This window comes from Lucilia sericata, unplaced genomic scaffold, assembly GCF_015586225.1.
Source record: "Lucilia sericata isolate MDLA Ls3-8-SP2 unplaced genomic scaffold, ASM1558622v1 Contig000015F_arrow, whole genome shotgun sequence".
Classification (NCBI taxonomy): domain Eukaryota; kingdom Metazoa; phylum Arthropoda; class Insecta; order Diptera; family Calliphoridae; genus Lucilia; species Lucilia sericata.
Genome location: NW_023994054.1, coordinates 958,021 through 972,575, shown reverse-complemented (window position 1 = coordinate 972,575; position 14,555 = coordinate 958,021). Strand labels below are relative to the sequence as shown.

General features: G+C 28.3%; 4 protein-coding genes across 4 annotated transcripts; 1 reads left to right on the top strand and 3 right to left on the bottom strand.

The window, feature by feature from the left end:
* Positions 1 to 546: 546 nt before the first annotated feature.
* Positions 547 to 4,918, bottom strand: LOC119605930 (pollen-specific leucine-rich repeat extensin-like protein 3). Its single transcript, XM_037959284.1, has 4 exons — positions 4,680 to 4,918; positions 4,261 to 4,316; positions 1,102 to 1,457; positions 547 to 1,034 (listed from the first exon to the last, which is right to left on the bottom strand). Exons 1-4 carry the CDS (start codon positions 4,698 to 4,700, stop codon positions 742 to 744), a joined length of 726 nt encoding a protein of 241 aa, XP_037815212.1. The 5' UTR covers positions 4,701 to 4,918; the 3' UTR covers positions 547 to 741.
* Positions 4,919 to 11,217: 6,299 nt separating this feature from the next.
* LOC119605762 (protein Abitram) lies at positions 11,218 to 12,409 on the bottom strand. The gene is made up of 2 exons (XM_037959053.1): positions 12,200 to 12,409; positions 11,218 to 12,119 (listed from the first exon to the last, which is right to left on the bottom strand). Exon 2 carries the CDS (start codon positions 11,950 to 11,952, stop codon positions 11,353 to 11,355), a length of 600 nt encoding a protein of 199 aa, XP_037814981.1. The 5' UTR covers positions 11,953 to 12,119; positions 12,200 to 12,409; the 3' UTR covers positions 11,218 to 11,352.
* On the bottom strand, positions 11,827 to 12,421 carry LOC119605769 (COX assembly mitochondrial protein 2 homolog). The gene is made up of 2 exons (XM_037959064.1): positions 12,200 to 12,421; positions 11,827 to 12,119 (listed from the first exon to the last, which is right to left on the bottom strand). The coding sequence occupies exons 1-2, from the start codon at positions 12,278 to 12,280 to the stop codon at positions 11,964 to 11,966; spliced, it is 237 nt and encodes a 78-aa protein (XP_037814992.1). The 5' UTR covers positions 12,281 to 12,421; the 3' UTR covers positions 11,827 to 11,963.
* Positions 12,422 to 13,133: 712 nt separating this feature from the next.
* On the top strand, positions 13,134 to 14,437 carry LOC119605920 (protein BCCIP homolog). Its single transcript, XM_037959274.1, has 3 exons — positions 13,134 to 13,409; positions 13,466 to 13,592; positions 13,655 to 14,437. The coding sequence occupies exons 1-3, from the start codon at positions 13,287 to 13,289 to the stop codon at positions 14,293 to 14,295; spliced, it is 891 nt and encodes a 296-aa protein (XP_037815202.1). The 5' UTR covers positions 13,134 to 13,286; the 3' UTR covers positions 14,296 to 14,437.
* Positions 14,438 to 14,555: the final 118 nt, after the last annotated feature.

The window sequence follows — 14,555 nt, the reverse complement described above, 5'->3', positions numbered from 1 at the left end:
ACATGCTGGATCGTTTGATTGCTTATACTAACTATAAGTATATATAAACAGATTTTTGAAAGGGATTCTATTTAGGGCTCGAATCACAAAAGGACCGATTTCAATGGAATTTATTGTAACGATTTTCTCATTTGTTAGCTTGGGGTCTTTATCTGAATTTCCGTATAATAAACGAAGAACACATTTATTGTTTCAGAAAGTAATACTAATCCTTTTACCTACAAGTAACAATGACATGTTAATGTTTCAGACTTTTCATCTGATGAAAAGTTAAGCGCTAGAACTTCGTCGAATTATTTTTTATTACTACCCCAAGTTTAAGGGATATAATTCAGAACTTTACAGCTCAACATTGCTGGAATTATTTATAAAACTATTAATATTTAATTAATCACTCTCATCTTCATTTCAAATTCTATTGTAATAAAATAAACATAAACAAATCCTTTCATTTCCGGAATTTCTCATTCTTAAAAGACATAGTATATTCCCCGATTTTAATTATATGAACGTATTTTCTTCCGTCATAAGATGTTTCTTTATAAGTACGTATTAACATTTTATTAAATAAATCGATGCTGTTTTGCAAAATTTGTTTTTTTTTTTTTAAATTAATATTTACATATTGCTATCACAATTGAATAAAATTAATAAATCTATTATATTATTTAATAAATCTATAAAATACTTGTTTATACACATTCTGATAATACGTATAATAAAAATATTAATTAATTGTAATTAATCACGACCGAAGCGTACATCAATATCGTAAATTAATTTATCATCGGCTGCTGTGGAAGAAGCTGGAACTGATGATGGTGTGGTAACTACTGTGGGTCTGTTAGTAGTTAATTTGGGAGCGACATAAACAGCAGGAGTGGTTAAAGGCGGCTGTTGAACTATAAATGGTCGTGGTGTCGTTAAGGGAGGCTGTTGTACAATGAAAGGTTTAGGTGTAGTTGCTGGCACAATCCAAGGATTTATAAAATCTTTATCGTAGACCGGTGGTGGTGGAAATCGTCTTGGAGGTTCTAATAAGTAGTTATTAGTTTTTTTTTAAATATCATGTCTAACAATAAAATAAACTGATAAATTTACCATGTGGTGGACTGTAGGGATGACCATGTGGATGATCATGATAAGGCCCGGTAGGATGACCATGCGGATAACCTTGCTTCTTAGCTTGACCCGGGGGTATGCCATGAGGATGATGTGGATGCGCAGAATGAAATATTTCTCCACTAAACTCTTCCGATGAGTCCGGATAATGATAACCATCTGAAAGACCAAAGGCGTGTGGTGGCAATTTTCGTTTTCCATTACCCCTTCCATGTCCTCTACCTCTTGTCTGATGTTTATAACGTATTTGTGGTGAAACATAAAATTCTGAACTAGGCCAAAAATTCGAATAGCTTGATGATTCTTCGGCAATCAGATCATATGCCGGATTTATGCTAAAATATTTTCGGAATTGACATTTTGCATACTATGTATTTAACATTAATAATTAAGCTAGTTTTAAACCTTTTGTCTTATCTTTTGAGCAAAAAAACAACAAAAACGTGCATTTTGAAAAAATAGGGGAAAATCAGGTAGCAAATATTGAAAAAAAAACTTATTCTTAATTTAAAAAATATTTTTTTTTTTTGATATAAGGGCGTTTCCACCGAAAAGTCTACTTTTGTCACATCACGTCATACACCATTCACTGCCTATATCTAAGGAAAATATTTATATATTTATATTTAAATTATTTATATTTTTATGTAAAGCTCTATTAGCTTTATACATAGGATAATGTAAGGACCAATCAAAAGGAATGGTCCTAAGATATTGTCAATTAATGTGCATGACGTGACATGACAAAAAATATACTTTTCTGTGGAAATGCCCATTTATCCCACTAGCACCCCATTAAGGGACTATAAAGCCCTTAAAGGAAATTGTATAAGCTTTTACCTGAGCAAAAAAAGAGAGTTAAAAAAAACAATGAAGAAATATCTATCTGAACTTCTTTGGGCAATTTTTGCTAGGACCAAAGTTACACTCATTTGAATAAAACCTTGTATAACCAAAATGTCCAACTTTGACCTCCTTTAAGTCCGGCAGTTCTTGACCGATAGAGCTGAATTTGTGTCAGGTCTACTATCCAGTAGTACTAACCTTGGTGCAAATTTCATCCAAAACGGAAGATATCGATTTTAAAAGCTGGGTCACTTGACACGAAATTGCCCATATATAGGTAGGGCTAATTATAGACCGATTCTCATAGCTTTATTCGTATTTTTTAGCCAGTTATTTATGAGAGTTAATGCAATTTTCTGAAAGGGTTGTTGAGGCTAGTTTCAAATGAGTACCGATTTTCTCTATGCTTTATAGTATAACTTTTATAACATTTTAGTGCAATGTCCTTCTATCCGAAATTTTCGAAAAAAGGTCACAGGTCATAATAATGAATATATTTTGATAAATATTATTGGACATAATCTACAAAGTCAAGGGACTATTTCCACTTAATTTCATTGAAATCAGACTACGGCTTCAACTAGCTCTAATATAGACAACCGACTTTAATTTGGTTCCAATACTATTTCACGTATACGGGACACCGGTGTCCCAAGATTTTTTTTACACTTTTCTCGATTTGGAGCGTAATTTTGAGTTCACAGATTCAGTAAGTGGTTATTTCCAAAGAAAAATAAGTTATTTTTTTGGAATTTGATGTGAATCAATACGTCAATATACGTCAAAATAAAGTGCGGTTTAGTTATGTGCGTGAAAGGGTTAATGCATACTATAGTGTTTTCACTTTCAGTATATGCCAAATATCTCCGTTGAATAAAAATTTCCAAAAACGATTTTTTACAGCAGTATTTCGAAGCGCGGAGGATAAATTCATATCACTTGTTTATTCTAATTTTATTCTAATTTAAATGCATATTCATCAACATCTATTATCTTTCAAAAGCGCGGATCTACATTCGTAAACGGATCTTTACTTTCGTAAAAAAGCGGAGTTGGAAGTAGTGCACTAAATTTTTAGTGAAATCGACATTTCACTAGCACTAAATATTATTGTAAATATTATTTATTATTATATTGACAAAGCTGAAAATAAAGTACTTCTATATCAGATTAAAAGCAAGTTATTACTATAGTACTTCAAAGAAATGCAGACAGTAATTAGTAGTCATTGAAAAGTAAGTGGTTGTGTAAGTTGTACTTACACAAGGAATATTTCTTAAAAGAATACGCATCTCGACGTGCGGGTTGTTACGATTTACACGTATTCTTTATATATCACGACCCACTATTGAAAATTTATCTTGCATGAGACGCACATTCTATGTATTAAATATTCTTTGGTACAACCCATTACCGAGTTTTTGCTGGGTATTTTAAAAATATTTTTAATTAAACACTTTAAAAAACTGAGAGATTATATTTTTCAATTCATCACTAAACATAAATAAAAGTAGTGAATAATGTTTCACTGGTAGTGGTTGTTAAAAATAATTGAAAAAAGTGAAGATCACTTCAAGGTACGGTTGCTAGTTATAAGCTATTCTTACTGCTAAAATACCTTTGCAGCACTACTACTGTATAAAATATCAATACCGGTTAAGTCTACATTTATCTACCGTTATCTTCCAGAACCTAGTAAAGTTTGGTCCATCCTACTAAGAGTAGTAAGTCGGTAATACTACCATAATTATTGAAACTTATGAGTACGGAACCAAAATTAGTATTCATTGCCTTAGGATTTTCAGGCATCTTGTATAAAATCTATTTTTGGAAAATTTTATAAATTTCGGTTCGATCACACTTATAGCACATGAGTAATATAAACTAAAAAAATTTATAAATTATTTTTTTTTTTTTTTAAATAAAAATTGTCTTTGTAGTCCAAACATCATTAATCAAGACCAGGTAAGTTAATGGACTGTACTAATTTTTAATTATCAGAAAATGTTGGTTAAAGTATAATTTTTTGATTTGTATTCGGAAAATTTGTGACAATTATAATATTTCAGTAGATAATTTCTTAATGAACAAATTGAAAAATTCCAGGAAATTAATAAGTTAAAGATTTAAAAACAAAGAAACATTGTAACATATCATACTATAAAACATTTAACGCCTAGTATATCGTAAAGTTAAAACGATCGATCAAAAATATTATTCCAAGCCTAATGAATTCCAATATTTATTACAGACAAAGACAAAAGGATTAGCTTTATATACTCATCTTCTTACTTATAATCGAATAATGATTTTCCATTGAGTCTTTGTGTTATTACACATAATATTAACTGAAATGAAATTGAAAAGAACAGAAGAAAGAAAGAAAGAAAAAACACAATAACTTTATTAAATATGCAGCGAATTCACATAATTTATTTATTTTGTTTTTAAACATGTATTTATTAAATTTTTTCATAAAATTTTAAGTAAATATTCATATGATTAAACGAGTTTTGTTTAAAATACAAAAGTCATTTTATGAGTAATTTTTTTCGAGCCAAAGTTGTGTAAATGGGGAAGTTTGTGTCTTTAATCTTTTGTTTTTTTAAGGGCTTCTTTTCACCAATAATAATTTTAACTTGAAGTTTATTAATATTTTGGCACAAAATTTTATATTATTAACTTTCTATTTAAATAGAAATATTTATTACCATTATTAAATATTTATACATTATAATTTTTGTTTTATTTTAATTATATCAATAATATTTCGTTTTTTTTTATTTTAATTGTATTTTTGTATTTATAAAATTCTTTAAGTTTAATTAACGTTTATTAAAACGGTGTGTTCGTTCCCGTTTATTGCGTTTTGTTGACTAAACTTATTTAATATTTTTGTCTGTTTTGACTAAAATAAAAATCTCAAACTTATTCATCTCTCATCATATCATACTGTGCGCAAGTGACGGGTTTGAGTTTTAAAAATAATTTAACCCATTTTTGACTAGTCATTCATTGGCTTGTCTTATGCTTAAGACTTAAGTGAGTTAATTTTTTTTGGTAGAAAAAATTAGCCAATTGTTGTACCATTTGAACTTGACTATTATTGTTATTGATTAAGGTAATTAAAACGGAATTGAGTTTGCGTTAAAAAGTTAAACAACTTGAACATACATATTTTTCTTAAAATCACAACGAATGAAAAGTGAAATATTTATTACACAATTTCGTGTTAATTATATTGAGGTTGTAACATTAGGTACGTGCTGTTTGCATTCAACTACAGTGAAGTTTTTAAACAAAAAAAATTTTTCAAAAATTTATTTCTCCAAAAGGGTTAATAATTGTTTATTCTTTTTTTTTCGCTGTTTTAATTTGTATTTTAATTTTTATTAACATAAACTTGAATTAAAACAAAGATGCTGCTTAATAGTGTTTATAACTAATATTGGTTTTTTTATTTTTTCCATATTTATTTTTAATAAAGAGAATTTATGCATTTTTTTGTTTTAAGTAAAATGTTATAAAATAGAAACAGGTATCAACTAACCACAATAATAAATTCTCAAAATAGATGGAAAAAGTAACAATTAATTTATTAATAAAAACCAAAATTGGGTAAATAAAACTCCCAATTTTAAAATAAACTCATTTATAATTTCTTAGAAAAGAAATACTTTCAAAGTCATGGAAAAATTTAACCAAATAATTGTTTTATTGCCTCTGTATTCCAACTTATATTGTAGTTAAAAAATGGATATTTGCAATATATTTTGGGATATTTTTATAATTGAATAATACAAAGACATGTTTAGCAATGAACTTTAGTTCATGTTTCTAACAGTAAGAGTATTATATCTTATCTTAGATATATTTTTTTATTATTGTTTAAATTTGTGATTTTTTAAGTAATGATATTTGGTTTATTGGCGTATATTGTTTTGAGAAAATGTTTTTTAATTTTCAATAAAACTTATTAACTGTAAAAAGAAATACGAATGTATTTTATGTTTAAAAGAACAATGGGTTCAATAGTTTTTTAATTTATAAATTTTTAAAAATATTAACTTTATTATTAAAAGTAAAAAAAAAAATGCAAATTCATTATTGAATTTTTATATTTCACATTAGACCGACTCTTAGAAGTGGTGCTTGCGTTACCCTACTCAAAATATACTTTGTTATGTCATATGATATGACCCAACATTTCTATCAATACCTTGATTATGGTAGTATGGTCCATTTGGCATATCGATTGATTAATAGATTTTTAATATTTTTTCCAAACATCTTGGGTTCTAAAATTAGTAATATGTATCCAATTCAAAATATGTTAAAAATCGATTCTGTTAAAATTTAAATAACGAAAATCTGTAAAAACCCATAATTGTCTCAAGATTTCTATATAAAAGTTGAACGCTTATGGTAAAATTTCCATCAATTACAACTTTTTATAATATTTTTTATATATTCTGAATAGATAGCGGTCGATTTCTATATTTCATCTATTTTCGAGAAGTTTTCTGTTAAAAGCAGCAATCCATAAAATTTTATAGGAGAAGAAAAAACAATTTTAATCCAGCAAAAACTTGTTAATGAATTCTACAACTTACGTTTCAATGTTTACTACATATCGTCTGCATTACTTTTAAGTACTTTAATAATAACTTACATATAATCATATATGTACGTATGCACGTTATTTTGAGTTTTGCCGTTTTGTTCGCAAATTGTATTGTACACCACTTTAGTGGTGAGGCTATATTATGTTCGCCCAATACCTTACAGTATACCAATAGACTTAGAATCATTTTCTGAGTCGCTTAAGTCATGTCCGTCCGTCTGGCTGTTCATGTAAAGCTTGTGTGCAATTACAGGTCGGAATTTTTAGGATAATTGGATGAAATTTGGCACGTACGATTTTTTTTTTAAAAAGCTGCACAATTTGGTTTTATGCAAGTTTTAGATGACCTTTCAAATCTTATAAAGATCGTGCCTCATTTGACCCTAGCTCTCACACAAAGTTCCCTTCAGAAAATTACTTTAATGTCCAAAATTCACTTATAAACACTAATATCGCTAAATTCGCACAAATATTATTATTCAAATTTTATAGGGATCGGTCAATATTTACCCCTAGCCCCCATATATATGTATCATCTTTCAGAAAATTGGTTTTTCGTCCCTTAATTGCTTAAATATATACTTTATTATGAAAAATTAATATTCATATCTAGTGCATGGTATCATATGGGCGGCCACGCCCTATTATACATACTTGCTTACTTGTTTGGTGTGAAAACAATTATATAAGTACGACAGCGAACTAAGGAACAAGAGGACTAGGTTCGTATACGGTGTGAGCAAGTTTATTGTGTAACTCCCTATTTATAAGTACTTATTTATGTAGTTATTTGTACGTGCGTAATAAGTATTTGGCTATGATGTTATTACTGTGTTAAAATAACGAGTTAAAATGCTATTAAACAATTAGTACTCCACCAGTATAAACGTTTTCAAGTATTAACTGGTCTTCACCAAGGTATAAACAGTTGAGTTTTATGGTATCAACCAGATTATAAATCGTTTAAGTATTTTATGATCTCCACCAGTCAAAACATAAGCTTACTTCGAGGTAATGACTGCACGAGGCTGCCACAGGCAATACATAACAGGACAGTTCCTTTATAAAACACAATATTCATTCCTTATTCCTTAAACCTGAATTGAGTCTACAAGAGACACCAGAGGATTTGTTTTGTAAAACATATTACTTTGAGTTTAAAACTCATATTGGAACAATTTTTAAGATGAGTGCAAAAATTTATACTTCCTATATGATCATAAAAAGTTTATTTTTTAAACTAAGGTCACACAAGGCAAGTGATTACTCATAAAGGCTTAACTACAAGTTTTAGCAAAATTTCCTTTAAAGTTGTTTAGAGCTTGTATATAAACAAATATATATGCATATGTATGTAAGTACATACATACATATGTATATAGTATATTCTCATGTAAATATACATATTTTTACATTAAGGTTTTAAAAAAAAAAACAAAAATATATTAAATAAAACTTAATAAAATTTTAAATATTTATAGAAATATGGTCTTAAAACATTGACAACTTTTTTTAACAGCTTAAAAGTTATATTTACATTCAAGTAAGATCAAAACAAATAACAAAATATTCTTGAATATATCAGAACATTTGGCGCACGCATAAAATTACAAATTAAAATTTTATTACACATTTAGAATAAAATAAAATTTTAATTAAAAAAACAATTTATTTCGATCAGGAACCGGAACATATGAAGAAAAAATACATTATAATAAATTACAAAGAGTTTTTTAAAAATAGGTGTTTTATGTAAATCTGAAATGTTCTATACTAACTTATTTTAGGGGAGATCTGAAAAAAATATTAATATTACTTTCAAGCTATAAATTTTTCAAAACTCATTTTAAAATTACAATATTTCTTTCACTTTTTAAAATTCTGTAAAAACATTTGTTGATTGTTTACTTTATACTATAAAGTAATTTGTTTACTTTTATAAGGGACCCTTATTAGCAATTTTATACTATTTTATGCATTTTAACAAAACTCACTGCCAATGAAAAGTAAAACCAAAATATGTATACAATTTCATAAAATTCAAGATCAATGTTACTCATATTTCTGCTCACATTTACTTCAATTAAAATAAATTGAAATGAAAATGTCTATTACAATATAAATTGTAAACAAGTTTTCTAAACAAAAAAAAAAATAATAAATAAAAGCAAAATAAAACCACAATTAAACGTGTTTTACTGTCTAGCTAAAGTGATATTGCCAATTTGCTGCCAACTCATCCGATACATTCATTTTACGATAATCTTATTAAATAAAATTTGCACGTACGAATTGTGCGTTGGAAAAAAGAGACTTAACTTAATATTCACAAATGGTTACAAATATAGTTATAGATTGATTTGAGGCAAAAATCTTAATGAATTTTTATTTAAAACTCACTCAACACCCTATAAGATTAAGAGTAACAGGTGCTAAGGAAGAGATTAAAAGATGTATTAGAATAAAACATAAATAACTTATTCAAATAGTTTATTTTTTGAAAGCATAACAAAATCATTAAAAAATATTTTTTATATTCCACTTTCACAAGCTAATGTTTTTGTATTAGAATTTAAGTAGGATACATACCCAGCAAAAACATGATAATTACCTGTAATTACCCAATAACTTACTTTTTAATGAATACTACATACCGTCTGCATTACTTAATAGTAACTTTATATGAAAATACTTACTTTTTATACTTTAAATTTGATTTTGAATTTTATTTTTTACACAGAACGGAAAAAACAATGCCACTTATCTCAACGCCTTATTAGCAAGCAATCGTGGTAAGTAGTTATTTAACTCCCTATTTGTAAGCAAGTGTAGTAAGTGCTTGCCTCCAATGTCATCACAGTGTGAAAATAATGACGTAAAATGCTATTGTTTAAGTAAATTTTAACATTTCAACCCCGAGCTTAATAATAAAATCTTTTGCTGGGTATAGTGCTCTGAATCGAACACCCAATTCGGTTTCTAAAATTTTTAAAATCTCATTATCAGTTTGTTCCAAATTTCATTTAATATTTTTAACTTTCTAATGTATTGTTATTTTTTTTTTTTTAACAATTAGGTCTTATTTACATAAACGTGATCTTTTTATTCTAATAAATCTAGTTCGAATTTGAAAAAACACAAAAATATCTCAACAACAAGATTTGAAATTATTAAATTAAAAATTTACATAAAAAACAAACATTTTTTCCCTAATAAAAAAAAAATAAATATTCATTTAATACAAAATATATTAAATTTACAGGCATGTCATTCCACTCAGATTGATTTCCCATAGTTAATATTCCATTTCACTTAATTTTAGTAGGTACATATCTTAAAATACAAACGAAATTTTTAATAATAAAAATTAAGAAAACTCGATCTCAACGTGCCAATATGAGAAGGAGGACAATTCTTTAAGGACAACTTTAATAAAAGCAAAATTAAACTAATTGAAAACCAAGCAATTTTGAATTAAGTGTTTTGAATATAATCGCGGTTATCGCGTGAGTTTAGGTACAAAACGTTTGTGGGAAAAACCTTAAATAGTGCTCTATGAGGGTATTATCTCCCGATATTCAGAAAATATTTCTTTTGTTGGTTGGATGAGTGTTAGTTTGTACGTTATTTACTTTTTCTATTAAAGAATTTACATATATACAGTGATGGAAAAAATAATAGAAACGACATTATTTTGTGATGAAAACTAAAAACTTTCTCAAATACTAACCGTTAGAATTTGATGATTTGTATCTTAAATAAAATGTATTTAACTCTACTTTCATATGATAAATGGATTTTATAAGTTTTTTTGCGCCGTCGTATTTTATTAGTATTTAAAAAATTTGGCATTGGAAAAAATAATCGAAACGATTTCTTTGTATTAGACTGGGAACATAATCTAATGTTTCTAAAACGGGGTTTTTCTATTTATTTTTGAAAAATGCATTAAAAAGACCTTAATTGAGATTTTTATAATTTTTTTTTTTTTCAATATTTCATACAAAGAAAATGTACTTGTAAGAAATGAAAGCTCTCCGAAAGGTGCTTTTAATTTGATAAATGGTGACCCAGCTCACCAAATATTGTCAAAAAATTAGAGAAACAATATCTTAGAATACACCAAATATTTTTATTTTCAGTGGGAAACATCAATCAGTATCTTGTTTTTTTCTCCATACAAATAGAGCCACCCAAATGTACAAAGATATATTGTTCATTTACAACAATACCGACATAAATCAAAAACTTCATTTTGAGTAAAACAGCATTACAATTTATTCGAATTTTAAGGTCCAGTTTGCGAGCACTTTTAGTTAAAATTTTCTTATTATAACAAAAACAAAATACATGTAAAGTTGTTACTCAAAGTACTAAAGCGTTATCTGGAAACTACACATAAAAAAACTTTCAAACAGATCGACGGATTTGAAAAGTATATACATATTAGGATATATACATAAATTGGGTGTTAATATGTTGCTCATCTAAACTTAAATTCAATTTGTACAAACAAAATATCACTCACACACCGAATAGACATTTTTATTTTCTAGTACACACCTGAATTTTGGATTACGCCAGTCTTGTAGTGGATAAGCGATGTGTATAAATTTTCCCAACAATTTTTTTTATAAAAATCACTGAAATTTATATTTATTACAATCTTAACAAAACTATTTTAAGAACATAGGTAGTAAATGTATTAATTTTAATACAGTCATAGCTAAAACAAATACACATGCATGTAGTTACAATTGTCATTCCTCTTCCTTTTTTTCTTGTCTCAATGTCTCCTGATATTCATCATATTGTTCTTGGGTCATTAGACTGGCTTTGATTTCTTCACAATGTTCTGGTTTGGGTAAGACAATAGCAAAATAACCTTCTCCTTCGGGTAAGCTCGCCAATAATTCTGGATGTTCCGAAATTTCAGTATTTACCTCAACCAATTTACTACGCACACAACTGGGAACTTTATATACCTCACCAGTTTTGGAGGCTAATAGAGCGAGTGTGGAATCTGCTTGCAAAATCATACCACCCTTTTTACCCTTACCCTTAACGGTATTTTTACTACGATCCATTTGTCCAATATCGAAGTTAATGCTGGCAATACCGCTTTGAAGGGCGGGATGTTCGGGTGCCAGGCATATTAAACAAATGCGATTGGAGTGGAATAAAACTTTGTAGGGGGCCTGATCGGCACCTTTCTTAATGTAATAGTAACGTGTAAAGAAACGATCAACAACAGAAGGAAAATTTTCTATGAATTCATCGGTTATAGGTTTAACATCTTGGCCGCAAATGTTGTGGGGTTCCGGTTGGAAATAGAATTCAGCTAAAGGATCAGTGTGCATTTTGTTGCTGTTTATTGATTTTGATTTAAACGACTCTTCAATTCAGCTTGTCTTTCACGGGCCTTCGCTCTATTGGCAGCAGATCGGGCAATACGTTCTTGTTTCAGACACTTGACCACCGCCGAATCGAATGAATTACAGATTCCTATAAATTTGGCAAATTTATTCTGCCCAAATAGTTTGGAATTAGTTTTGTGGTTATATAAACAATGATTTATTTACATTCAAGCAATTAGAGTACACTTACCTCTTCGTGACACTTTTTTAAATCATCTATTAATTGATTGCAATGAGGAGTATGCAAATGTGGTGATAAATCTGTGTGCATTTTCTTCCCAGCCACAAATAATGCTTTATTTTTTATTTATTACAAGAAGTCGGCTCCAAAACACAATGTTTTTCTTTTTTTACGAGACAACAACAAATTATTAATGCGAAATGTCAAATTGAACAGTTGTTTGATAAATGTGTGAAGGGTGAGAGATTGAGAGAAATGTTGTAGAACAGTTAAATCAGAGTTGTTTTCTAAGAAGACACTAATGGCCGTTAATAGTATATTTTTAAATAATTTAAAGTTTAAATTTTTTGAAATATTAGTTGCGGGAAATGTATAACGAAGATTTTTGGACACTTATAATTTTTAATCTAGTGAACATGTAATATTAAATGGAAATTTTTAATATATTATAGCATACATAAAACATATATGTATGCAAAGTTATTGAATAATAAATAAAATGTTTTAATTAGATTGTCTGACAGCAAAAAATTACTCAACAAGTGACCAAAATCAGTTTATAGATCTAGTTAAGTAGATCACCCATATCATTTTTAAAACTGGAAGATGTTTAATGCCATTTTATTTTTAAACGTTTCATATAGTTTTATCTATTTTCAAACTAAACCTAAAAACTTAAATAAAAGTTTTCACTCATATTTGATAAATAAACATTTTGTTTAAGTTCAGATATGAAACATATTAACATCAACTATTTCTATCACGTTTCATTTTTCAAATCGCGTATCTGTTTAAAATTTATTCAAAAAATATTAAATTTCATAAAAGTCTCAATGCCTTTTACATCTTCCCTAATTATTTACAATTGGTATAACAGTTTATATAAAAAATACCGTTTTTACACGCCACGACTGTATAAATAAACAATTTTTGTACTGGCAACTCTGCAACAAAAACAAAACAATGCAACATGTGCACATGATGTGAGAAAGAACACAACAATTCCAGCTGTTTACAAACAAAACGTGTTCGCCTTCGTAAAAAAATACGAATAATTTTATTATTATTTTCTTAAAATTAATTAAATTTAAACAAAATGTCTGCAAATAAACGTAAAAATTTAAATGCCATGGAAGAGGACCCCAGTGAATCTGATTCAGAAACCTCAAGCGATGATGAAGACGATGGTCCCCACCCAGATGCCTACACTGGAAATGAAGTAAGTTTTTAGTGGAATTAATACAATATGAATATTTACTGAATTTTAAATTTTAGGAAGTTGTAATTGACTTTGAAGGTCGTGCACCCATTGATCCAGATTGTCATGGCATTTCCCAGTTACTGCAAAGAGTATTCCTAAAAGCTCACATTAATTGCATGCAAATGGCTGATTTGATAATTGGTAAACAAGTGATTAATATAAAATCTGATTAACTATTTTAACACACTTCCTTTATTGTTTAGCCCAAAATTTCGTAGGCAGCGTTATCTGTCAATGTGAAGCTGATGGCATTGAAAGTGATGCCGATGATGATATGTGCGAAGATGGCACTATTTTTGGTATAACTACCGTTTTAAATATTACCGCTAAAAAAGATGTGCCCTGTATTGAGCAGTTCCGTTCTTTTGTTGTACAAAAGGCCGAGAAACATGCCACGGATGCTGTGTTGAAACATTTCCGTGATGTCTTAGGCAATGAGGCCAGACCAATTGGTTATCTGATCAATGAACGTTTCATTAATATACCAGCACAAATATCTGTGCCTTTAATGGAAAATCTTTATAAGGAAATCACTACCGCCAAACAAAAAGGCATGCCTTATAATTTTGTCTATTTCCTTATGATCATTAAGTTCTATCGCAAGGAAGCCAAGAAGGGTAAGCCCAAGGAAGATACCTATACAAATGCCGAAGAAGAATTGTTGGCTGAAAAGGCGGTCAGTTCATTTGAGTATTCTGTGGCCGATGAATGTGACATGGGTATGTCTGGCGATTGGTTGGAAGGTGATGCTGCTTTAACACCTTATAGAAAGGTGTTGTTATTTGATGCTAAGAATTTCCCTGAACTAATATTCGATATACAAAAGTATATCAATGGACAATAAATGTGTTACATGTATGAGACGTTCTAAACAATAGTATTTATATTAAGGAGTATGAAAATTTGTATATTATAGAGAAATATACATATAACAGAAATTGAAATTAAATAAAATTATTTTTTAATAAAATAAAATGTTTCTGTGAAAATTAAATTATTTCTTGAAAGGCTTTCGATTAATCATGATATGTGTATGTATGTAAGCTCATAATAAGTTAATCATGTGTAATGTGTATTCTTGCCAAACGGAGAAAATTTTGATTC